General features: G+C 43.9%; 3 protein-coding genes across 3 annotated transcripts in view; 1 reads left to right on the forward strand and 2 right to left on the reverse strand.

Moving 5' to 3' along the window:
* abtb1 (ankyrin repeat and BTB (POZ) domain containing 1) overlaps positions 1–8407 on the reverse strand; it is a 16723-nt gene extending 8316 nt beyond the window's left edge. Inside the window, exons 1-8 of the mRNA XM_062998780.1 lie at positions 8365–8407; positions 8071–8167; positions 6286–6348; positions 6145–6200; positions 5681–5825; positions 5157–5316; positions 4525–4570; positions 1896–2012 (exon numbers count right to left, since the gene is read on the reverse strand). Of these exons, the coding sequence (XP_062854850.1) occupies positions 1896–2012; positions 4525–4570; positions 5157–5316; positions 5681–5825; positions 6145–6200; positions 6286–6348; positions 8071–8126 (643 nt within the window). The 5' untranslated portion in view covers positions 8127–8167; positions 8365–8407. The remainder of the gene's footprint in view (positions 1–1895; positions 2013–4524; positions 4571–5156; positions 5317–5680; positions 5826–6144; positions 6201–6285; positions 6349–8070; positions 8168–8364) is intronic.
* Positions 8408–9734: 1327 nt separating this feature from the next.
* si:dkey-222n6.2 (keratin, type II cytoskeletal cochleal) lies at positions 9735–16916 on the forward strand. Its single transcript, XM_062998781.1, has 9 exons — positions 9735–10004; positions 10889–11097; positions 11900–11960; positions 13772–13867; positions 13951–14115; positions 14324–14449; positions 15617–15837; positions 16261–16307; positions 16443–16916. Exons 1-9 carry the CDS (start codon positions 9735–9737, stop codon positions 16484–16486), a joined length of 1239 nt encoding a protein of 412 aa, XP_062854851.1. The 3' UTR covers positions 16487–16916.
* Positions 16917–19568: 2652 nt separating this feature from the next.
* si:ch73-233m11.2 (NACHT, LRR and PYD domains-containing protein 3) overlaps positions 19569–25000 on the reverse strand; it is a 12408-nt gene continuing 6976 nt past the window's right edge. The window contains exons 6-9 of the mRNA XM_062998715.1: positions 22345–22518; positions 21655–21828; positions 20573–20737; positions 19569–20496 (exon numbers count right to left, since the gene is read on the reverse strand). Of these exons, the coding sequence (XP_062854785.1) occupies positions 20427–20496; positions 20573–20737; positions 21655–21828; positions 22345–22518 (583 nt within the window). The 3' untranslated portion in view covers positions 19569–20426. The remainder of the gene's footprint in view (positions 20497–20572; positions 20738–21654; positions 21829–22344; positions 22519–25000) is intronic.

Consider the following 25000-nt stretch of genomic DNA (forward strand, 5'->3'; position numbering starts at 1 on the left):
TGGGCTATAAGAAGATTGCTAACACCCTGAAACTGAGCTACAGCATGGTGGCCAAGGTCATACAGCGGTTTTCCAGGACAGGTTCCACTCGGAACAGGCTTCGCCAGGGTCGACCAAAGAAGTTGAGTCCACGTGTTCGGCGTCATATCCAGAGGTTGGCTTTAAAAAATAGACACGAGTGCTGCCAGCATTGCTGCAGAGGTTGAAGACGTGGGAGGTCAGCCTGTCAGTGCTCAGACCATACGCCGCACACTGCATCAACTCTGTCTGCATGCTCGTCATCCCAGAAGGAAGCTGACGCACAAGAAAGCCCGCAAACAGTTTGCTGAAAACAAGCAGTCCAAGAACATGGATTACTGGAATGCCCTGTGGTCTGACGAGACCAAGATAAACTCGTTTGGCTCAGATGGTGTCCAGCATGTGTGGCGGCGCCCTGGTGAGAAGTACCAAGACAACTGTATCTTGCCTACAGTCAAGCATGGTGGTGGTAGCATCATGGTCTTGGGCTGCATGAGTGTTGCTGGCACTGGGGAGCTGCAGTTCATTGAGGGAAACATGAATTTCAACATGTACTGTGACATTCTGAAACAGAGCATGATCCCCTCCCTTCGAAAACTGGGCCTCATGGCAGTTTTCCAACAGGATAACGACCCCAAACACAACCTCCAAGATGACAACTGCCTTGCTGAGGAAGCTGAAGGTAAAGGTGATGGACTAAACCCAATTGAGCACCTGTGGCGCATCCTCGAGTGGAAGGTGGAGGAGTTCAAGGTGTCTAACATCCACCAGCTCCGTGATGTCATCATGGAGGAGTGGAAGAGGATTCCAGTAGCAACCTGTGCAGCTCTGGTGAATTCCATGCCCAGGAGGGTTAAGGCAGTGCTGGATAATAATGGTGGTCACACAAAATATTGACACTTTGGGCACAATTTGGACATGTTCACTGTGGGGTGTACTCACTTATGTTGCAGCTATTTAGACATTAATGGCTGTGTGTTGAGTTATTTTCAGAAGACAGTAAATCTACACTGCTATACAAGCTGTACACTGACTACTCTAAGTTATATCCAAGTTTTATGTCTATAGTGTTGTCCCATGAAAAGATATAATGAAATATTTGCAGAAATGTGAGGGGTGTACTTACTTTTGTGATACACTGTACAATTTATAATTACACACAGCTCTTACACGTGTTATAATAATAATAATATTTTATAACAATAATTATTATCATTTTAATTATTCAATTTTAATTTATTATTATTTTCATTATTTAATGTATTTATGTTATTTTATTTATTTTTTGATTCTCTATTAATTATTATTACTATTATTATCTTTTAATTATTATTATAATTATAATTATTAATTATTATTATAATTATCTTTATATTATCATTATTATTTTTTGTTTTATTTTGCTATAATAATATCTATTATAATTATAATAAAAATAAAATACTACTACTATCAATAACAATAATAACATTATTAGCATATAAATAAAATAATGAAAATAATAATTATTATTATTTTAAATCAATAAATATAACATACAAAAAAACAATGATAATAAAATAATAATATAAAGATAATAATAGATATAATACTAATAATTTAAAGAGAATAAAAATAAAATCAATAAAATAACAATAAAATCAATAAATTTATTAAAATAATAAAATAATTCAAACAATAAGATCAAAGAATAATTGTTTTTGTTATTATTATTATTATAAATTAATTTATTAATAATAACTATAGCAATTATAACCCTTGATTAATAATATAAATGACCTCAGCAGACTAAATCATCGAGCCTAACATGAAATTTAACACTAACACTGAGCCTAACACTGAAGTTTCCCAGTTTGGGGATCATTAACACGTCTCACCGAACTCCTGCATCTGTTTACACTTCACCTCCAGCTCCTCGATCAGCTCACTGATCTTACACTGCTTAGCCAGACGCTTACAGTCCTCCACGTAGCTCACGTCGATGTCCAGACGACCTGTAACGGGACACAGAGCTCAGTAACGGGACACAGAGCTCGGTAACGGGACACAGAGCTTGGTAATAACACACAGAGCTCGGTAACGGGACACAGAGCTCGGTAATAACACACAGCGCTGGGTAACGGGACACAGAGCTCGGTAACGGGACACAGAGCTCGGTAATAACACACAGCGCTGGGTAACGGGACACAGAGCTCGGTAACGGGACACAGAGCTTGGTAATAACACACAGCGCTGGGTAACGGGACACAGAGCTCGGTAACGGGACACAGAGCTTGGTAATAACACACAGCGCTGGGTAACGGTACACAGAGCTCGGTAATAACACACAGCGCTGGGTAACGGGACACAGAGCTCAGTAACGGGACACAGAGCTTGGTAATAACGGTAATAACACACAGCGCTGGGTAACGGGACACAGAGCTCGGTAACGGGACACAGAGCCTCGGTAACGGTACACAGAGCTCGGTAATAACACACAGCGCTGGGTAACGGGACACAGAGCTCGGTAACGGGACACAGAGCCTCGGTAACGGTACACAGAGCTCGGTAATAACACACAGCGCTGGGTAACGGGACACAGAGCTCGGTAACGGGACACAGAGCCTCGGTAACGGTACACAGAGCTCGGTAATAACACACAGCGCTGGGTAACGGGACACAGAGCTCGGTAATAACACACAGCGCTGGGTAACGGGACACAGAGCTCGGTAACGGGACACAGAGCCTCGGTAACGGTACACAGAGCTCGGTAATAACACACAGCGCTGGGTAACGGGACACAGAGCTCGGTAATAACACACAGCGCTGGGTAACGGGACACAGAGCTCGGTAACGGGACACAGAGCCTCGGTAACGGTACACAGAGCTCGGTAATAACACACAGCGCTGGGTAACGGGACACAGAGCTCGGTAATAACACACAGCGCTGGGTAACGGGACACAGAGCTTGGTAACGGGACACAGAGCCTCGGTAATGGTACACAGAGCTCGGTAATAACACACAGCGCTGGGTAACGGGACACAGAGCTCGGTAATAACACACAGCGCTGGGTAACGGGACACAGAGCTCGGTAATAACACACAGCGCTGGGTAACGGGACACAGAGCTCGGTAACGGGACACAGAGCCTCGGTAACGGTACACAGAGCTCGGTAATAACACACAGCGCTGGGTAACGGGACACAGAGCTCGGTAATAACACACAGCACTGGGTAACGGGACACAGAGCTCGGTAACGGTACACAGAGCTCGGTAATAACACACAGCGCTGGGTAACGGGACACAGAGCCTCGGTAACGGTACACAGAGCTCGGTAATAACACACAGCGCTGGGTAACGGGACACAGAGCTCGGTAACGGGACACAGAGCTCAGTAACGGGACACAGAGCTCGGTAATAACACACAGCGCTGGGTAACGGGACACAGAGCTCGGTAACGGTACACAGAGCTCGGTAATAACACACAGCGCTGGGTAACGGGACACAGAGCTCGGTAATAACACACAGCACTGGGTAACGGGACACAGAGCTCGGTAACGGTACACAGAGCTCGGTAATAACACACAGCGCTGGGTAACGGGACACAGAGCCTCGGTAACGGTACACAGAGCTCGGTAATAACACACAGCGCTGGGTAACGGGACACAGAGCTCGGTAACGGGACACAGAGCTCAGTAACGGGACACAGAGCTCGGTAATAACACACAGCGCTGGGTAACGGGACACAGAGCTCGGTAACGGTACACAGAGCTCGGTAATAACACACAGCGCTGGGTAACGGGACACAGAGCTCGGTAACGGTACACAGAGCTCGGTAATAACACACAGCGCTGGGTAACGGGACACAGAGCTCGGTAACGGGACACAGAGCTCGGTAATAACACACAGCGCTGGGTAACGGGACACAGAGCTCGGTAACGGTACACAGAGCTCGGTAATAACACACAGCGCTGGGTAACGGGACACAGAGCTCGGTAACGGGACACAGAGCCTCGGTAACGGTACACAGAGCTCGGTAATAACACACAGCGCTGGGTAACGGGACACAGAGCTCGGTAACGGGACACAGAGCCTCGGTAACGGTACACAGAGCTCGGTAATAACACACAGCGCTGGGTAACGGGACACAGAGCTCGGTAACGGGACACAGAGCTCGGTAACGGGACACAGAGCTCGGTAATAACACACAGCGCTGGGTAACGGGACACAGAGCTCGGTAACGGTACACAGAGCTCGGTAACGGGACACAGAGCTCGGTAATAACACACAGCGCTGGGTAACGGGACACAGAGCTCGGTAACGGTACACAGAGCTCGGTAACGGGACACAGAGCTCGGTAATAACACACAGCGCTGGGTAACGGCGGGACGCTGAGGTGCAGCGCTGGGTAACGACACACCGTGCTTGGTAACGGTAACGACACACAGCGCTCAGTAGCGGCGGGACACTGAGGTGCAGCGCTGCAGTGTTTCTGTACCTGAGGTGTTGAGGTGTGGTGATGCTCACCTGTGTAGAAGTACTGCAGGATGGCAGCGAACGCAGCCGGGTTCACCTGAGGGTACACACACACACACACACACACACACACACACATCAGCATTACACACACTTCTCATCTCTGTTCACTACTGCACATCATGAACGTGTACTGGGCTTATAATCAGTAGGTTGCTGGTTCAAGCCCCAGTGCTGCCACAGTGACACTGTTGGGCCCTTGAGCAAGGCCCTTAACCCTCCCTGTAGACTGTATATTAAATAAAAGTGTCTGCTTACATTTAATACAACGTTATCATTAAAATTATTTAATTAGCATAGTCACATGATCCTGGTCAGGGTCGTGGTGGCTTCGGTTTCACTGAAATCACCCCAGACAGGACGCCAATCCATCGGGGGGCCTCGGCCCTATTCCCTCCCCCTTCAGACAGAGCCACTGATGTCACTTGGGCTACCCACTACTGCTGGCATCCAGCGGTGCTATCAGCCGGTCAGGCAGCTACTTACAGACGTGACTGGCTGAGACTGGATAGGTTACTGCATAGCGCCCAGTGATTCCAGGGTAAACCAGACCCCCCATGACCCCTCCACCAGCAGAACGGAGGTAATAAGAGGATAACCGTGCTGTTAGAGGCTGCACCCACCAGTGGATGTTTGAGCGTGATCAGGCTCTTTCCCTTCCACTTGGTCTCCAGCATGTGGGCGAAGTATTCTGAGCGGGCGCTGAGGACGCAGCGGTGGGTGTGGAACATCTCACCGTGTACCACGAACACCACGTCACTGTAGGAACCCTGCTCCAGCAACCTGCAGGAAACCAAACCACAATCATTCAAATAATAATCAAACTAAACAACAGATTCACCTGCAGCGCCATCAATCAGCCAGCAGAGGGAGCAATTACAGCAGGTGTGAGGTGTGTGTTTCAGGACATGCTGTGTTTGTGTGTGTGTGTGTGTGTGTCTGTGTGTGTACATATATATATATTTATGTGTGTGTGTGTTCATGTATGTGTGTGTGTAAATGTATGTGTGTGTTTATATGTAAATGGGTGTGTACATGTAGAAGATGTATGTGTGTGTGTGTGTGTTTATGTATGTGTTTGAGGACGTGTGTGTGTGTGTTAGAGGATGTGTGTATATGTGTGTGTGTGTGTATATGTGTGTCTCACGTCTGTAGGAACTGATCATAATAATCCCTCTGCATGGTTTTGGCTGTGATGCGTTTGTACTCCTTCAGCAGGCGGCGGATGGAGTCGCTCAGAGCGCCGTACAGACATCGCTCGCCATCGAACGTGTTCGCCTCACACTTCGCTCCTACACACACACACACACACACACACACACACACACACACACATCAACACACATCAACACACATCAACACACACACACAATCAAACAAAACTGTTACTGATATATCAACCAATAAAAAAGCTACACAGATTCTTTAATCTTTGCCTCTGTGCAGTGCCGTCGATCAGCCAGCAGAGGGCGTCACTGCAGCAGTTATGAGGAGGGGATAACTCCTCAGGAGGGGATTACTCCCGTGAAGGGGATTCCTCATAACTGTAGCAGTGACGCCCTCTGCTGGCTGATCGACGGCGCTGCACAGAGACCCTCGGTTCTTCCTCACCGTTGGCCAGCAGGTACTGCACCAGCTCCTCGTGCCCACACAGACAGGCATAGTACCTTCAGAGAGAGAGGAGAGAGACGCCCGGGGTTATACCAGTGAAACCAGTATGATGTACTGGTGTGTGCTGGGATTCGGACTTACAGAGGCGTACTGTCCCAGTTATCTCTGATGTTCAGTTCCACATCTCTCTGTTCAACCAGGTACCTGAGGAACAGGAAAATTATTTGGATGGTTTAATCAGACGGGAACAGTTTGCAGCACTAACAGGAACAACTTAAGCTGCAGTACTGACAGGAACAGTCTGCAGCACTAACAGGAACAGTTTGTGTTGCAGTACTAACAGGAACAGTGTTGCAGTACTAACAGGAACAGTTTGTGTTGCAGTACTAACAAGAACAGTCTGCAGTACTAACAGGAACAGTTTTAGCTGCAGTACCAACAAGAACAGTCTGCAGCACTAACAGGAACAGTTTGTGTTGCAGTACTAACAAGAACAGTCTGCAGTACTAACAGGAACAGTTTTAGCTGCAGTACCAACAAGAACAGTCTGCAGCACTAACAGGAACAGTCTGTGTTGCAGTACTAACAAGAACAGTCTGCAGCACTAACAGGAACAGTTTGTGTTGCAGTACTAACAAGAACAGTCTGCAGCACTAACAGGAACAGTTTGTGTTGCAGTACTAACAAGAACAGTCTGCAGCACTAACAGGAACAGTTTGTGTTGCAGTACTAACAAGAACAGTCTGCAGTACTAACAGGAACAGTTTTAGCTGCAGTACCAACAAGAACAGTCTGCAGCACTAACAGGAACAGTCTGTGTTGCAGTACTAACAAGAACAGTCTGCAGCACTAACAGGAACAGTTTGTGTTGCAGTACTAACAAGAACAGTCTGCAGCACTAACAGGAACAGTTTTAGCTGCAGTACCAACAAGAACAGTCTGCAGCACTAACAGGAACAGTTTGTGTTGCAGTACTAACAAGAACAGTCTGCAGCACTAACAGGAACAGTTTGTGTTGCAGTACTAACAAGAACAGTCTGCAGTACTAACAGGAACAGTTTTAGCTGCAGTACCAACAAGAACAGTCTGCAGCACTAACAGGAACAGTCTGTGTTGCAGTACTAACAAGAACAGTCTGCAGCACTAACAGGAACAGTTTGTGTTGCAGTACTAACAAGAACAGTCTGCAGCACTAACAGGAACAGTTTTAGCTGCAGTACCAACAAGAACAGTCTGCAGTACTAACAGGAGCAGCTTAAGCTGCAGTACCAACAAGAACAGTCTGCAGCATTAACAGGAACAGTTTGTGTTGCAGCACTAACAGGAACAGTGTTGCAGTACTAACAGGAACAGTGTTGCAGCACTAACAGGAACAGTTTTAGCTGCAGTACCAACAAGAACAGTCTGCAGCACTAACAGGAACAGTTTGTGTTGCAGTACTAACAGGAACAGTGTTGCAGCACTAACAGGAACAGTCTGCAGTACTAACAGGAACAGTGTTGCAGCACTAACAGGAACAGTTTAAGCTGCAGTACTAACAGGAACAGTGTTGCAGCACTAACAGGAACAGTGTTGCAGTACTAACAGGAACAGTGTTGCAGCACTAACAGGAACAGTTTAAGCTGCAGTACTAACAGGAACAGTGTTGCAGCACTAACAGGAACAGTGTTGCAGTACTAACAGGAACAGTGTTGCAGCACTAACAGGAACAGTGTTGCAGCACTAACAGGAACAGTGTTGCAGTACTAACAGGAACAGTGTTGCAGTACTAACAGGAACAGTGTTGCAGCACTAACAGGAACAGTCTGCAGTACTAACAGGAACAGTTTAAGCTGCAGTACTAACAGGAACAGTGTTGCAGCACTAACAGGAACAGTGTTGCAGCACTAACAGGAACAGTGTTGCAGCACTAACAGGAACACTAACCTGACTCTAGCAACGTCTCCCTTCCTGCAGCTGGAAAACAGGTCGTTGGCGTCCATCTCCGCGGTGATAACGGCTGACTGTAATGCATTGAAACGGCCTGTCCGGGAGACAGGAGAGGATACAAGCGCTTTATCACCGCTGTTCAGACCGAAGCTCAGAGTGTGGAGCTCTGGGTGTGTGTGTGTGAGTGTGTGTAGGTGTGTATAAGTGTGTATAAGTGTGTGTGAGTGTGTATAAGTGTGTGTGAGTGTGTATAAGTGTGTGTAGGTGTATGTGAGTGTGTGTGAGACGCACTTTAATCTGATCCTGGCTCTCTGTGCGCTATAAACTGCGCCACCATGAACACACAGGAACGTAAACAGGAACACGGGTTGATTTTTCCCACCCGTTTTCTGACGCTCGGTGTTTTTAAGCGTTGTGATTGGCTAGCAGAGTCGGACCTTCTGCGCTGTGATTGGCTAGAAGAAGGTCGACGAGCACATGCAACCCGCTGATTGGTTGGTGCGGTGTAAAAACAAAACACGAACGTAAACAACAAGCTAAATGTCACTAAACACGTAATTATAAGTGATTAAATAAAACCCATAAACAGTAATAACTCTCCCTCTGTTTACTATTTATCTTTAAAAGTCCAGCATGTTTAACTGTGAGGTCACAACGTCGTTAAATTTGTTTAAACACCGTCCAACATTTCAGTGTTTATTTAGCATAGCATTAATATTAGTTATTCAACTTCTGACCTGACGTGTTCTATCTATCTATCTATCTATCTATCTATCTATCTATCTATCTATCTATCTATCTATCTGTCTATCTGTCTGTCTGTCTGTCTGTCTGTCTATGTGTCTATCTGTCTATCTATCTGTCTGTCTGTCTGTCTATCTATTTATCTATCTGTCTATCTATGTGTCTTTCTATTTGTCTATCTGTCTGTCTGTCTGTCTGTCTGTCTATCTATTACAAAAACAGAGTAAAAGTACATTTTATTTAAAAGCAGAGACTAACAGAAAGAAGCTTTAAGGGGAAGAAGATTTTCATGTGATGATGATGTGAAAGCAGCGGCGCATCAGCAGCTACGAGCTCAACCCAACACATGTTTTGCTGACAGCATTGAGTTGGTACGATGCTGGAAAAATGCACCGGAAGGCGACGATGCAGAAAAGTTTGTTTTTAGACATTTTTAATAAATAGAGATAAAAAAAAAAAGTGCAGGAAATTTCTGAAGACCCTTGTATGTGTGATTATTATTTATGCAATGAAATGTATTTCTTATAATTAGGAATATTTTTGGAGAGAAGCGTGGGGCATAAAGCTCATTTAAAGTGTCCAGTTCTCCAGGCTTCATCAGCTGGATTTAGCTTTGCACAATTGATAAAGAATAGAATTTTGGATTCAGTGCTACTGAGATTGTATCATAACTGGTTGCAGTTGTAATGAATTTCTGAAGAAAGCACGCATGGCTTCCACATTTTTGGGTGTGTTTTTCACACAAAATATGGACATACACGAATGGTGAATGCTGGGTGGATAAACTGGTATTTTTAGCTAAAGAATGTGCATACCTTTCCATCACACAGACCCCGACACACCCACACAACACACCTTTCTTCAAGGTTATAATCCCACATCTTCTCAAACGGCTTTACACCAGCACCCTGAAGATCATGAGCGGAGCCAGTTATAGACGGAACTTCAGCAGCCGCTCGCTGGGCTCGTATCCTCCTGCAGGAAGAACTATTCCCAGGCTGGGTAGCTCATACTTTGGTTTTGGGGAGGTTCCTGCTCCAGGCCGTTCCATCGGTGCCGTGATGGTGGACATGAGCCTCCTGGCTTCTCTACAGCTCGAGCTGGACCCCAGGATCCATGAGGTCAAACTGCAGGAGAAAGAGCAGATCAAGAGTCTTAACAACCGCTTTGCATCCTTCATTGATAAGGTGAGATGATCCACTGGCTTCCATCAGCTTGTACCTTTTTACTTCTGTTTCTGCAGACATTATATGATCAAAAGCATGTGGATATCTGACCACAGAACCGTTGAACATCACATCGTCTTTCAGTGCATCTGTGGGAATTTGTGCCTTTTTAGTAAGTGCACTTGTGAAATCAGGCACTGATGTTGAGCAAGAAGCGCTCGAGTGGTGCAGCTGTAAATTACGCTAGAACACTACTGCTGGGGTACAGGGGTTGAATCCCAATCAGAGCTATCGAGCTTACTCTGGACAATCTGTGCAACCTTCAATTGCTCAGACTGTTACACTACTGTAAATCACTTTGAATAAAGGCGTCTGCTAAATGCTGAAAACGTAAATGTACAATCTGGTCCCACTGTTGTTTACAAAGTGTAACATGAAGCCTCGCACCATCGCTGGATGTTCTAGGTTTACATTCAACTATTAATGTAGCTGTGCTGTGTATCGTAGCTTCATTTATTCTATCATTTAGTTAATGAAATTTGGCTCTTTTCTTTATAAATCCCTGAAATCTGTGATTTATGAAAAACAATGACAGTGAAATTAAGCACATTTTCAGGTGAATTTAGTAGAGCCCTGGTCATATAATGTATACTTCTGCTCTAATTGGTTCCTATTATATACTGTTTACATATGTACGTATTATATACCCACACCCTTTCACTATGCAGTAATGTATATTTACATTTACATTTTTAGCATTAAGCAATTGAGGGTTAAGGACCTTGCTCAGGGGTCCAATAGTGGATTGGTGGGAGCTAACCTTGTCCCATGTGTTGTGTGTCCCACATAATGTATGTAAAACGTATGTATTACATCATTGTTTATGTTTATTTCTTGTACCTCAGGTTCGTCACCTGGAGCAGGAGAACAAGATGTTAGAAACTAAATGGCAGTTGTTGCAGAGCGACTCTCAGTCCACGTCGGACCTGGGGTCCATGTTGGAGTCCTACATCAGCAAACTACAGTCCAAACTCCACAACCTCCACACCAGCGAGGAGAAGCTGAAGTCCGAGTTACACCACGTCCACTCACTGGTGGACAATGTCAAGCAGAGGTCAGTTCAGGAGAAATCGTCCTTAAACCTTAAATTAAAGCTGAAAATCTTGATTCATCCTCACCTGCTAAACTCAGCTGCAGTCCTGTGGGGTACGGGCGTCTAAAAAAGAGCCTGATTTTACCATCTAAACATAACCAAGGGCCAGTTCCAATTTGACAAAACAACATTTAGTTTACTGCACGGTGGCTCGGTGGGTAGCACTGTCGCCTCACAGCAATCTATCTATCAGCAGTCGATCTCCAGGCAGGGTGGTCCGGGTCCTTTCTGTGCTGAGTTTGCATGTTCTCCCCGTGTCTGTGTGGGTTTCTTCCGGGAGCTCCGGTTTCCCCCCACAGTCCAAAGACATGAAGTCAGATTCATTGGAGACACTGAATTGCCCTATAGGTGAATGTGTGTGTGTGAGTGTGTGTGTGCCCTGCAATGGACTGGCACCCCGTCCAAGGTGTTACTGTGTGCCTTGTGCCCATTGAAAAGCTGGGATAGGCTCCAGCACCACCCGCGACCCTAATTGGATATGTGGTTAAGACAGTGAGCGAGTGAAGTGACATTTAGTTTTAGATCAGTCTTGGCCGTCCACACAGAGATGATTGGCTATGTCTAAGACGAGAGGTTGGTACCCCGTCCAGGGTATTCCTGCCTTTTATTTTAGGGTAACAGAACAACAGAACTTGAACAAATACACCAATTATAAGTAAAATAAAGTGTATTTTCTTCCAAACATGCATCATGTGTGTGTGTGTGTGTGTGTGTGTGTGTGTGTGTGTGTGTGTTTTAATGATGCCAATCCTCTGCCCGGCAGGTATGAAGATGAGATCGACAGGAGAATCTCAGCAGAAAACGATTTTGTCATTTTAAAGAAGGTAGAGCTCTCACACACCTCACAACCACACACACACACACACACACACACACACACAAGGGTCAAAAGTATGTGGACACCCCTTCTGATGAGTTAGGATTAGGATTATGTGCTGATTTTACTTAAGAAAAAAGGAATTTTTATCTGTTTGTGCACTGGCTCACTGGTGAAAACGACCTAAAATCATGTTATTAAAAATAAATATATAAAATCTCCATTTACATTCTCAATTAAATCATCCTCAGTAAATCGCCGTACCAGTTCATCTCTGAGCTCAGCAGAATATTCCTGAGTCCCAGATTTTCAGTGTAATGGCGCCCTCAGGTGTTCATCTTGTGCCATGTAATGTTTAAAATATTATTTAGCTAAAGTTTATATTTAATGAGATTAGGGTTAAAGTTGTTATTTACTGTTACGCTAAATTAATGTTAAGTCAGATTTATTTATATAGCGCTTTTTACAATAGACATTTTACAGACTTTACAGAATCCAGGACCAACAGATACAAAAACTCTTGTTGAGCAGCCGAGGGTGACTGTGGTGAGGAAAAACTCCCATAAAATTACAGGAAGGAACCTTGAGAGGAACCAGACTCAGCAGGGACCTCCATCCTCTGGTGTCCTGGAGAATCATTTAAATAAATAGGATTTACACACATACATACACACACAATATTAAATTAAACTAAAAGTCATAACTAGTTAAAAGAATAAAGAAACGATGTGAGTTCGTCATTATTCAGTCCAGTCTGTGATGAAGTCTGTAGTGAGATCTGGACATTTTTGGTGCAAACACATCAGGTTCCCCCCAAGTTGTTTAAAAGGGTTATGGGGTAGGTGTTAATGTCTTTTTAAAAACAGGGTTATGGTTAAGGTTAGGGGTTACAGGTTACGGTTACATTTAGAGGTTTGGGGTTAGGTTTAGGGGTTAAGGTTAGGGTTACGTTTAGAGGTTTGGGGTTAGGTTTAGGGGTTAAGGTTAGGGGTTAAGGTTAGGGTTACGTTTAGAGGTTTGGGGTTAGGTTTAGGGGCTAAGGTTAGGGTTTGGGGTTATTGCTAGGAGTCTTTTTAAAAAATAGGGTTAGGGGTTTGGGGTTAGAATTTAGGGTTGGGGTTAAGTTTGGGGTTAGGGGTTAAGGTTTGGGGAAGGTTAGAGTATGGGGTTATGGTTTGGGGTTACGAGTTGGGGTTAAGGGTAGGGTTAAGGTTTGGGGTTCAGGTGAGGGTTAAGGTTTGGGGTTAGGGGTTTGGGTTAGGGGTTAAGGTTATGGGTTAAGGTTAGAGTCTGGATTAGGGTTAAAGATTAGGGTTAGGGGTTAAGGTTAGAAGTCTGTTAAAAAATTAGGGTTAGGGTTTGGGGTTAAGAGTTAGGGTTAGAGTTTGGGTTAGGGTTAGGGTTTGGGGTTAGGGTTTGGGGTTAAGGTTAAAGTTTGGGGTTAAGGTTTGGGTTTAGGGTTAGGGTTTGGGGTTAGGGTTTGGGGTTAAGGTTAGAGTATGGGGTTAAGGTTTGGGGTTTTGGGGTTAAGGGTTAGACTTAAGGTTAGGGGTTAAGGTTAGAGTATGGGGTTAAGGTTAGAGGTTTGGGGTTAGGGTTTGGGGTTAGAGTTTGGGGTTAAGGTTTGGGGTTTTGGGGTTAAGGGTTAGACTTAAGGTTAGGGATTAGGGGTTAAGGTTATAAGTCTTAGGAGAAAACTAGGGTTTGGTTTTGGGTTGAGAATCTTTGATAAAAAAGCACTGGTTTTGGTGTCCAGATACTTTTGATCATGTAGGACCCTGATACGTTTATTGATGGTCTCTGGTTTTGATCTGTCAGGACGTTGATACGGTTTACATGGTCCGGACTGCGCTGCAGGACAAACTGGAAGGACTCCTGGAGGACCAGGACTTCTTTAAGACCTTTTATGAGCGGGTTAGCATTTCTTTCATCTGTACCTCGTGTTAGCATGAGAATGATAAAACGCTTCACGCCGTCGCGTTTCTGGTCCCGGACAGGAACTGCGAGAGCTAGCGACGGAGCTGGAACGCGTCTCTGTGGTGGTGGAGATGGACAACAGCCGCCAACTAAACCTGGACCAGATCGTACAGGAGGTGAAGAGTCGCTACGAGGAGGTGTCAGCGCGGAGCCGGCAGGAGGCAGCGGCCTGGTTCGAAAAAAAGGTAGCGGGTTCATACGGAGATCCGTATCGTGCACGGAGAGTCAAGCTACGATGTGCGTTATCCCCCTTCTCTGTGCAGCACCAGCCAGCAGAGGGCGTAAATCCTCTCTAGCACTCCGACCCTCGGACGAGATGAGGCTTTAGCGCTAGTGTGCTAACGTGTTACCCAGTTACCCAGATGCTAACATAACGCTTGTTGTTGTTCCCAGTTTGAACTGGTCTCGTCCCAGGCTGAGCAGCGCGGCTCCGAGTTGAGGAACGCTAAGCGTGAGATCTCAGACCTGAAGAGGGTGATCACGCGGCTACAGACGGACGTCGCTGATGCTAAAGCGCAGGTAACGACACACCATCCTGAACAACTTAATGATTAGGCCACACCCATCCAGGACCCTTGTTGGTGGTTGTCCTTTTACCTCCTCTCTATCCTTGTTTCACTGACATCACCAAGCACAGTGCAGCGACCCCCCATAGAGGGCACCAAACCCTCCAGGGGCGTTTATTCATTTACCTGTTTAAATCTTTAGAACTAACAACTGGAACCTTTTCATTTATAACCATGGTTTAGGTTTAGTACAAGACTAGCTTTAGGTTCAGTCTCAGACTAGGTTTAGGTTTAGTCCCTGAATAGGTTCAGGTTTAGTCCTAGATTAGGTTTGGGTTTAGTCTCAGAATAGGTTTAGGTTTAGTCCCAGAATATATTTAGTCCTAGATTAGGTTTGGGTTTAGTCCCTGATTAGGTTTAAGTTTTGTTTTAAAATAGGTTTGGCTTTAGTCCCAGGCTAGGTTTAGTCCCAGAATAGGTTTAGGTTTAGTCCCTGATTAGGTTTAGTCCCAGACTAGATATAGGTTTAGTCCCTGACTAGGTATAGTTTTAGTCTCTGACTAGGTTTAGGTTTAGTCCCAGACTAGGTTTATATTTAGTCCCAGACTTGGTTTAGATTTAGTCCCATGACTAGATTTAGGTTTAGTCCCAAACTAGGTTTAGTCTCAGAATAGGTTTAGTTTCAGAATAGGTTAAAGTTTAGTCCCAAACTAGGTTTAGGCTTAGTCTCTGACTATGTTTAGGTTTAGTCTCAGAATAGGTTTAGGTTTAGTCCCAAACTAGATTTAGTTATAGAGTAGGTTTGGTCCCTGATTAGGTTTGGGTATAGTTCCTGACTAGGTTCAGGTTTAGTCCCAGATTAGGTTTAGGTTTAGTTTCAGAATAGGTTTGGGTTTAGTCCCAGACTAGGTTTAGGTTTAGTACAAGACTTTGTTCAGGTTTAGTCCCAGACTAAGCTGCTGGTTAATAGGTTGTAAAAAGGTTTTCTTCCAAACGTTACTATAAACACTCGCTGATGTGATTGACATGGTGGATCTACGCCTGGGAATCGAACCCAGAACCTTCTCACTGTGAGGCGGCAGTGCTACCCACCGAGCCTGGTTTGTACACATTGTGTGTGTGTGTGTGTGTGTATATATATACATGTATATGTGTGTATGTGTGTGTGTGTTCTCTGCAGTGTGAGAGGGTGGGTGATCAGATCTCTGAGGCGGAGCACGGTGGTGAAGCGGCGGTACAGACGGCCACACGGCGGCTCAGAGACCTGGAGGGGGCGCTACAGAGGGCGAAGCAGCAAATGGCCGAGCAGGTGCGGCAGTACCAGGAGGTCATGAGCACCAAACTGGCTCTGGACATGGAGATCGCCACCTACAGGACACTGCTGGAGGGAGAGGAGAGTCGGTGAGAGGCGCTAAAGCACCTACAAATAATCATTCATTATTATTATTATTATTATTATATATATTATTATTATTATTATTATTATATATATTATTATTATTATTATTATTATTACATTATTATTATTAGTATTATTAATATTATTATTATTATTATTAATATTATTATTACATTATTATTATTATTACATTATCATTGTTATTATATATTATTATTATTACATTATTATTATTATTATTATTATTAGTATTATTAGTATTATTATTATATATTATTATTATTATTAGTATTATTATTATATATTATTATTATTATTATTATATATTATTATTATATACTTAATATAAAACAATCTGTGTCTGTGTGTGTGTGTGTGTGTGTGTGTGTGTGTGTGTGTGTATGTGTGTGTGTGTGGTTCTTCAGAATTGGTCAACATTCAGTTAAAAGTGTCCAGTTGCTGCCAAACACCAGTAAGTCGTTTATTGTCTATTTTTATTTCTGAATTCTCTCCCAGTTTAGTCATAGCCAGTTCCTCTTCCTCTGCTGGAGACCCCGATGGTGTACGAGGAGGGTATATTCTCCTAAAATCTATGTTTCTCTTCCAGGTTACGCTGCGCCGGCGACGCCCATCGTTATCAGTAAGTTTTAATGAAGATGATCGACACTCAGGAGAACGACTTCAGTTCTGCTCATCATTCTTATTAAGATCTACAACCTAACATCATCACCACCAGAGCACAGCAGCTCCTCTTCATCATCATCATCCTCATCATCACCATCATCATCATTCTTATTAAGATCTACAACCTAACATCATCACCACCAGAGCACAGCAGCTCCTCTTCATCATCATCATCCTCATCATCACCATCATCATCATTCTTATTAAGATCTACAACCTAACATCATCACCACCAGAGCACAGCAGCTCCTCCTCCTCCTCCTCATCATCATCATCACCACTGGACTGATAATTCTGTGCTGTGTGAGGTTCTGGATTGTACCATCTTGTTTGGTTGGAAATGTTTGGCTATGACGTCAAACAACAACGATTCCTTATTAATAAAAGTTTGAATATTGACCGACTTCTGTCCTTCCTAAAATAAAAGTCAGAAAAGGTTGATTCAGTTACTTGTGATGAACCTTCTGAGATTCAGGGATTTGATCTCATCAGAGCAGCAACACTTCTGATTAAAAATAAATGATTTTATAATTAGTGGGAGTCTGGGATTCATCGGTGTTAAATCAGTTGAATTTGAACCCAGAGCAATCGGTGCGTTAGATGCACACAACATCCACTCAGGAGCTGCCTGGTCTACAAAGCTTAACGTGGCTCATTGTACTGAAACAGCCCAGGAACATCAAACATCTCCCAGTTATTACTGATCATCAATGTCTCTGTGATCCAAAAGGAACAGAATGGCTTTCACCTTGAGCTTTTTCTTCTCATTTTAATCCTATTAAATTAAAAAAAGCTTAACGTGGCTCATTGTACTGAAACAGCGACTCAGGAACATCAAACTTGTTCTACAGTTGTTTGTTGTGTAGATAAAATCCTTCATCTATGATCTATTTTTTGGTGCCATTTCAGTTTGTTCCTGAGTCGTTGTTTCTGTACAATAAGCCGCATTAATTTTTACTTAACATATTTTTTGTTATTTTTAAACTATGTTATTTTTACTTAACATAGTTTTTTTTTTTTTTTGCTATTTGTATTTTATATTTTATTATGTTTACACACACCGACACAACATTTCGTTCTAATCGTGTACATGCTTTTGAATGACAATAAAGCTGAGTCTGAGTCTGATTAAGCTGTTTTTAATCATGTATGAGCAGTGATACCTGACAGTAGTTTGGTGCTTCTGGGTTGGTGTTTGTTCACGTTACGTGTTTTAGACTTTCTTGGTTGGATCATGAGAATTATTGATCATACATCAGCTAAAACTAATCACGATTATTTGTAGAAGTGCTAAATAATAATAATAATAATAATAAATTTTATTTATAACGCACTTTACATTTGAAAACAAATCTCAAAGTGTTACAGAAAAAGAGTAATATGAAACATCATAAAATATAAAACAAATATAAACATCATAGCATCATGAGACATACATCAAAATCTGCGGTTATTTAAGAGTCATAAAATCTGGTAAAAAGAAACGTTTTCAGACCCTTTTTTAAATTCTCAATCGTCTGTGGTGCCCTCAGATGGTCGGAAAGGGCATTCCATAGACGAGGAGCAGCAGAACAGATTTATTCCTTACAATGAACAAGCTTTCTCCGGGAGCCCCTGTGAATATAACGAGGCCGGCGAAGAAGTCCAAGCCGTTTGATGACTAGAACACACGATGGAGTAGTGTAATTGTTGAACTTCATCAGCTGGTCAACGGAATAGTTCAACATTGTGCCGATCCCAGGAAAACTCACCCACCGTTCGCCACCAGCCGCAGACGCGATGCACAGTAGAAAGAACAAAAGTATCAAAGAACAAATGAAAAGTATTAAAAGTAACATAAAACGTATCATGAAGCTTCATTTAACTTCATTAAGCTTCAATAAGAGTCGGTAAGAAATTAAAACATTGATAAAAACAGGCAGACTTGGATAAACTTGGAGAAGCGGTGAACAGACCACTCCAGCGTCCTCTCCTCTTACTCAGTTACAGGTCTGAGTTTTAGATATCTCGATGTAAGTACAAAGCCGATGGCGGCTCGGGGGAGGGAAATCGGAGTTTAAGCAGTACCATTACCATAGCTGTACATTGTAATCCAGACATCACCGTTTTAGGATGTGAAGGAGAAAAAAAAGAAACCAAAACTGACCACCGACCACATTCCAACACAAAAGTTAAAGATTAGCCGCTCAGGTGGCGCAGCGGTAAAAAGAAACGCGCTGCAACCAGGGCTGGATTCTGAGAACGTGGTATCGAATCCAGCCTTGCTTTACCGGTTCGAAGCTGAGTGGCTATATGAGCAACGATTGGCCGGTTGCTCATGTGGGGGGTGGGACAAAGAACCGGATGTGGGTCTCTCTCTGTCAGAATGCGATTGCGTTCTCTGCCGGCTGATTGGAGGCGCTTACACAGAGATGGGAGAGAGTGCCCTTAGGGTGTGTCTCTCCGCATGCAACGCTAGGTGGCGCCAAACTCGTCAATGTGTGGGTGGCAATGCAAAGATGCATCTGGCTGCTGCTCGTGTTTCGGAGGGGATATGGGTTAGCTTCAATCACCTCCGTCAGGGCAGGGTTCGGCATAGACAGAGAGGAAGCACGATGCTAATTGAACAATTGGATGCGCTAAAAGGGGAGAAAAAGGGGTAAAAATTTAGAAAGAAAAAAAAAGTTAAAGATTAAAGAATTATGAACATTATGAAGGTAGAGCAGCAGCCAAACGTGCCAGCGTCCGCATCTTTTAAAATTATCCAACACACGCCATAGTCATTTAGTATCCAACCGGCGCTGAGATTATCTGATAAAAAAAGAAATAGAGCAACAGGAGCGGTAGTGATCACAGGAGTGTGTAAAAAGATGAAAATGAAAATAAAAATACGATAAAAATACAATAAAATATGAATAAAATACGGTAACGGTAGCGGCAGCCAAATGCACCAGCGTCCACCATTACCATGACACCCTAAACATAACCAATGTTTGTAATTGTTTGTACTGTACAGATCTACACAGCAGGGAATCGTTTCTTTAAGAAAAGCTTTTTAATAACAGTGAGAATTAATAGGAATAAAAAGCTTTTTATCAAACCGAGTTTTGTCGTCGTCGTCTTCTTTTTTCAGCTGCTCCCCTTAGGGGGCGCCACAGCAGACCATTCCATCCTGAACCTCCTCCTCCTCCTCAGCACCTTCTCCCCATTGAACTCTCACGCCTACTCTGCACATGCTCAGATCATCTCATGGAGAAAAGCTGCTGCTGATCCTGTCCATCCTCGTCACTCCCGAGCAGAATCTCAGCGTTGGTTGTTTTAGCGGGTGATACGTGAGGTTACAACTGCCTACGTTTACTTCTGATTAGTAAAGCCCCGGGGTTCATATGGGACGGTCAGTAACGAGATTTCTCAGCCTGACCGGCTGTAATAAAGTCGTCTGGAATTTCTACTTTAAATTGATAACTAATTCAATACATTAATTCATGATTAATCTTTATTTTACTGACTGAGCAGCGCTGATATGAACGTTCAGTTTTATTATTAACACTTTCTTTCTTTATTATTAACAAGTGTGAGTTCTTCATTATTTAGTCCAGTCTGTGATAAAGTCTGTAGTGAGATGTGGACAGTAATGCTGAAATAATGATGAATCCCTCAGACACACACAGCCAATCACGTCTGTGCAGGCGCCTGGCTGACTGACAGCAGCGGTGGTGAGCTAGCGTGTTTTACTGATAGTCTTTTAACCAATACAAATAAAACAAATCCACAATGAAACATGTTATTGTTGCTATGGAGTGCATGTGGTGCATTTCTGTCTGTTACTGGATATAAAAAATAATAATAAAACAAAGTTTGTAGAAAATTTTCCTGCAGTAAAGACGTCCAATCAGAAGCTGCGTTCAGTCCGAGTCTCTCGGGCGTGTTAGTACTGTATGGTGTCGAATCTGTCCATCATCTCGAACACGTCCTCACTGAAGTCATTATACTGCACACTGTAATAAACAACCGATCACAATCAGCAGGGCGTGGCTGATTAAACACGGTGTGATTGTGGTGTTCGTTACTCACTTCAGTTCCAACACCGGCCGCTTCTCCACCAGTCCGACCAACCGCGGCACAGAAACGTCCGTCAGGCAGTTGTTCTTCAGTATCAGACTCTGTAAGGTGCTGCAGGAAGTGACGGCGTCACACAGCTCGTCCATACAGGCGTCGGTCAGCATCAACATCTCCAGACTGTCCACAATGAGAACCGGAACAGTGTGTGTGTGTGAGGGGGGGGCGCTCAGGTCTTTAATTATCATTAAAATATGCATCGTTCCCTTTACCGTAATAAACACAACGCTGAATCAGAAAGAGTTGGGACGGTGTGAAAAATACAAATAAAAACGTTTATGTAACAGCAGATGTGATGAAGCCGAGATGTTTCATCTTCATCTCATTTATTAATAAACGTCCATTCCTGCATTTCAGACCTGCTTAACATTCCAAAAAAAGCTGGGACGGGAACTAAATAATGATGTGATTCCTAACAGGTGACTGTGATCATGATTTAGAGTCTCTGAGGAGAAAAGATGATCAGAGGAAAATCATTCAAATGTTTATAAACCACGTTCCTCACAGAAAGATCAGAAGGGATTTGCATGTTCTCCCTCTACAGTGCAGAATATCATCAAACCATTCAAGGAATCTGGAGGACTTTCAGTTCTTCAATCCCTCGTTCATCAGCTCATCAGTTTTACAGAGACACGACTGTAGAAGAAGAGAGTACGGGTGCTGGAGCGCCTGCCTGCAGTCCTGATCTGTCCCCGATAGAGGACGTGAGGAGAATCTTCAACCCTGAACTGTTTCACACCTTAAGACAAAATAACGAAAACACGTCATCGCTCGGCGTCCTCGGTGCTAAAACACGGAGACGTTACAGAGCGGTAAATGCTTTACTGTCCCAACTTTTACTGGAATGTGTTGCAGGTCTGAAATGCAGGAATGGACGTTTATTAATAAATGAAGTGGAGCAGAGAGAAGATGATACATGTATGGAGACCCGTATCGTGCACGGACAGTCACACACTGATCTCCATTACTTCCCGTCTCTGTGCAGCACCGTGTGTGTGTGTGTGTGTGTGTAGGATTACATTAACATCACAGCTTACTCCAGATGTTGTAGCTGGCAGTGTGGATGTTTCAGGGCCCTCCAGATGTGTTTGGCCCCGGCGTCACCTACCCGGTTTAATCCCAGGTCCAGTTCCTTTAGCCGGGAAACTCCAGACACCAAGACGCTGCCGACCGCGCTGAACACCCGCTCGGTCATCTCACAGCGGGTCAGGCTGCCACACACAGGTCACATGATCACACAGGTCCATAATAACCGGACTGATTTACACCATACGGCCAAAGGTACACGGACACCCGGTCTATTAGCCACACCCAAAGCTAACAGATGTATGAAAGCAACCATAGAAAATTAATTATATGTATAAACTTGGTGTAAACAGTTTGGGGAAGGGCACTTTCTGTTCCAGCATAAAAGTAACCTCAGCTCATTTCTCATAACTCCCTCTCATACGCCCTCTGCTGGCTGATCGATGGTGCTGCACATCATATAAAATCAATTATACGCTATTAACTTGGTGGAAATGACTTGGGGAAGGTCCTTTCCTGTTCCAGCATAAATGCAACCCTGTGCACAAAGCAAGACGTGGATGGATTATTTTAGTTTGGAAGGACTCTCCTCAGTCAGGTGGGGGTTCTGAACTGGGGAGTTGGATATGACTAGATTGGGAGAAAAATAGGAAATGCAACAAACTGGTGCCTGGTGTCCACATACTTTTGGTTCTATGTACCTGAGCTTTTCCAGGAAACAGTGAGGAGATCTGAGAGCCTCACAGATGATCAGAGCTCCTGAATCATGGAGGTCATTCACTGACAGGTCCAGCTCGGTCAGAACACAGTTACTGGACTGCAGAGCGTCTGCTATAGAGGAGCAGCAGGAAGCGGTCAGATCACAGCTGTACAGACTACACACACACACACACACACACACATTACACACACATTACACACACATTACACACACACATTACACACATATACACACATTACACATATATACACACTACACACACACATATTTACACACACATACACACACACACTACACACACACTACACACATATACACACACATACAGTGGGGCCAAAAAGTATTTAGTCAGCCACTGATTGTGCAGGTTCTCCTACTTAGAAAGATGAGAGAGGTCTGTAATTTTCATCATAGCTACACTTCAACTATGAGAGACACAATGAGAAAAAAAATCCAGGAAATCACATTGTAGGATTTTTAAAGAATTTATTTGTAAATTATGGTGGAAAATAAGTATTTGGTCAATAACAAAAGTTCAACTCAATACTTTGTAACATGACCTTTGTTGGCAATGACGGAGGTGAAACGTTTCCTGTAAGTCTTCACCAGGTTTGCACACACTGTAGCTGCTATTTTGGCCCATTCCTCCATGCAGATCTCCTCTAGAGCAGTGATGTTTTGGGGCTGTCGCTGGGCAACACGGACTCCACAAATTTTCTATGGGATTGAGGTCTGGAGACTGGCTAGGCCACTCCAGGACCTTGAAATGCTTTTTACGGAGCCACTCCTTCGTTGCCCGAGCGGTGTGTTTGGGATCATCGTCATGCTGGAAGACCCAGCCACGTTCCATCTTCAATGCTCTCACTGATGGAAGGAGGTTTTGGCTTAAAATCTCACGATACATGGCCCCGTTCATTCTTCCCTTAACACGGATCAGTCGTCCTGTCCCCTTTGCAGAAAAACAGCCCCAAAGCATGATGTTTCCACCCCCATGCTTCACAGTAGGTATGGTGTTCTTGGGTTCTTCTTCTTCCTCCAAACACCACGAGTTGAGTTTTTACCAAAAAGTTCCATTTTGGTTTCATCTGACCACATGATATTCTCCCAATCCTCTTCTGGATCATCCATATGCTCTCTGGCAAACTTCAGATGGGCCTGGACATGTACTGGCTTAAGCAGGGGGACACGCCTGGCACTGCAGGATTCGAGTCCCTCTCAGCGTAGTGTGTTACTGATGGTAGCCTTTGTTACTTTGGTCCCAGCTCTCTGCAGGTCATTCATCAGGTCCCTCCGTGTAGTTCTGGGATTTTTGCTCACCGTTCTCATGATCATTTTGACCCCACGGGATGAGATCTTGACCCCGAGGGAGATTATCAATGGTCTTGTATGTCTTCCATTTTCTTACAATTGCTCCCACAGTTGATTTATTCACACCAACCTGCTTCCCTATTGTAGATTCACTCTTCCCAGCCTGGTGCAGGTCTACAATTTTCTTCCTGGTGTCCTTCGACAGCTCTTTGGTCTTGGCCATGGTTGAGTTTGGAGTCTGACTGTTTGAGGCTGTGGACAGGTGTCTTTTATACAGATAACGAGGTCAAACAGGTGCCATTAATACAGGTAACGAGTGGAGGACAGAAGAGCTTCTTAAAGAAGAAGTTACAGGTCTGTGAGAGCCAGAAATCTTGCTTGTTTGTTATTGACCAAATACTTATTTTCCACCATAATTTACAAATAAATTCTTTAAAAATCCTACAATGTGATTTCCTGGATTTTTTTCCTCATTTTGTCTCTCATAGTTGAAGTGTAGCTATGATGAAAATTACAGACCTCTCTCATCTTTCTAAGTAGGAGAACCTGCACAATCAGTGGCTGACTAAATACTTTTTGGCCCCACTGTATATACAGTGTATCACAAAAGTGAGTACACCCCTCACATTTCTGCAAATATTTTATTATATCTTTTCATGGGACGACACTATAGACATGAAACTTGGATATAATTTAGAGTAGTCAGTGTACAGCTTGTATAGCAGTGTAGATTTACTGTCTTCTGAAAATAACTCAACACACAGCCATTAATGTCTAAATAGCTGCAACATAAGTGAGTACACCCCACAGTGAACATGTCCAAATTGTGCCCAAATGTGTCAATATTTTGTGTGACCACCATTATTATCACTGCCTTAACCCTCCTGGGCATGGAATTCACCAGAGCTGCACAGGTTGCTACTGGAATCCTCTTCCACTCCTCCATGATGACATCACGGAGCTGGTGGATGTTAGACACCTTGAACTCCTCCACCTTCCACTTGAGGATGCGCCACAGGTGCTCAATTGGGTTTAGTCCATCACCTTTACCTTCAGCTTCCTCAGCAAGGCAGTTGTCATCTTGGAGGTTGTGTTTGGGGTCGTTATCCTGTTGGAAAACTGCCATGAGGCCCAGTTTTCGAAGGGAGGGGATCATGCTCTGTTTCAGAATGTCACAGTACATGTTGGAATTCATGTTTCCCTCAATGAACCGCAGCTCCCCAGGGCCAGCAACACTCATGCAGCCCAAGACCATGATGCTACCACCACCATGCTTGACTGTAGGCAAGATACAGTTGTCTTGGTACTTCTCACCAGGGCACCGCCAC

This window comes from Trichomycterus rosablanca, chromosome 7 (genome assembly GCF_030014385.1).
Source record: "Trichomycterus rosablanca isolate fTriRos1 chromosome 7, fTriRos1.hap1, whole genome shotgun sequence".
NCBI lineage: Eukaryota > Metazoa > Chordata > Actinopteri > Siluriformes > Trichomycteridae > Trichomycterus > Trichomycterus rosablanca.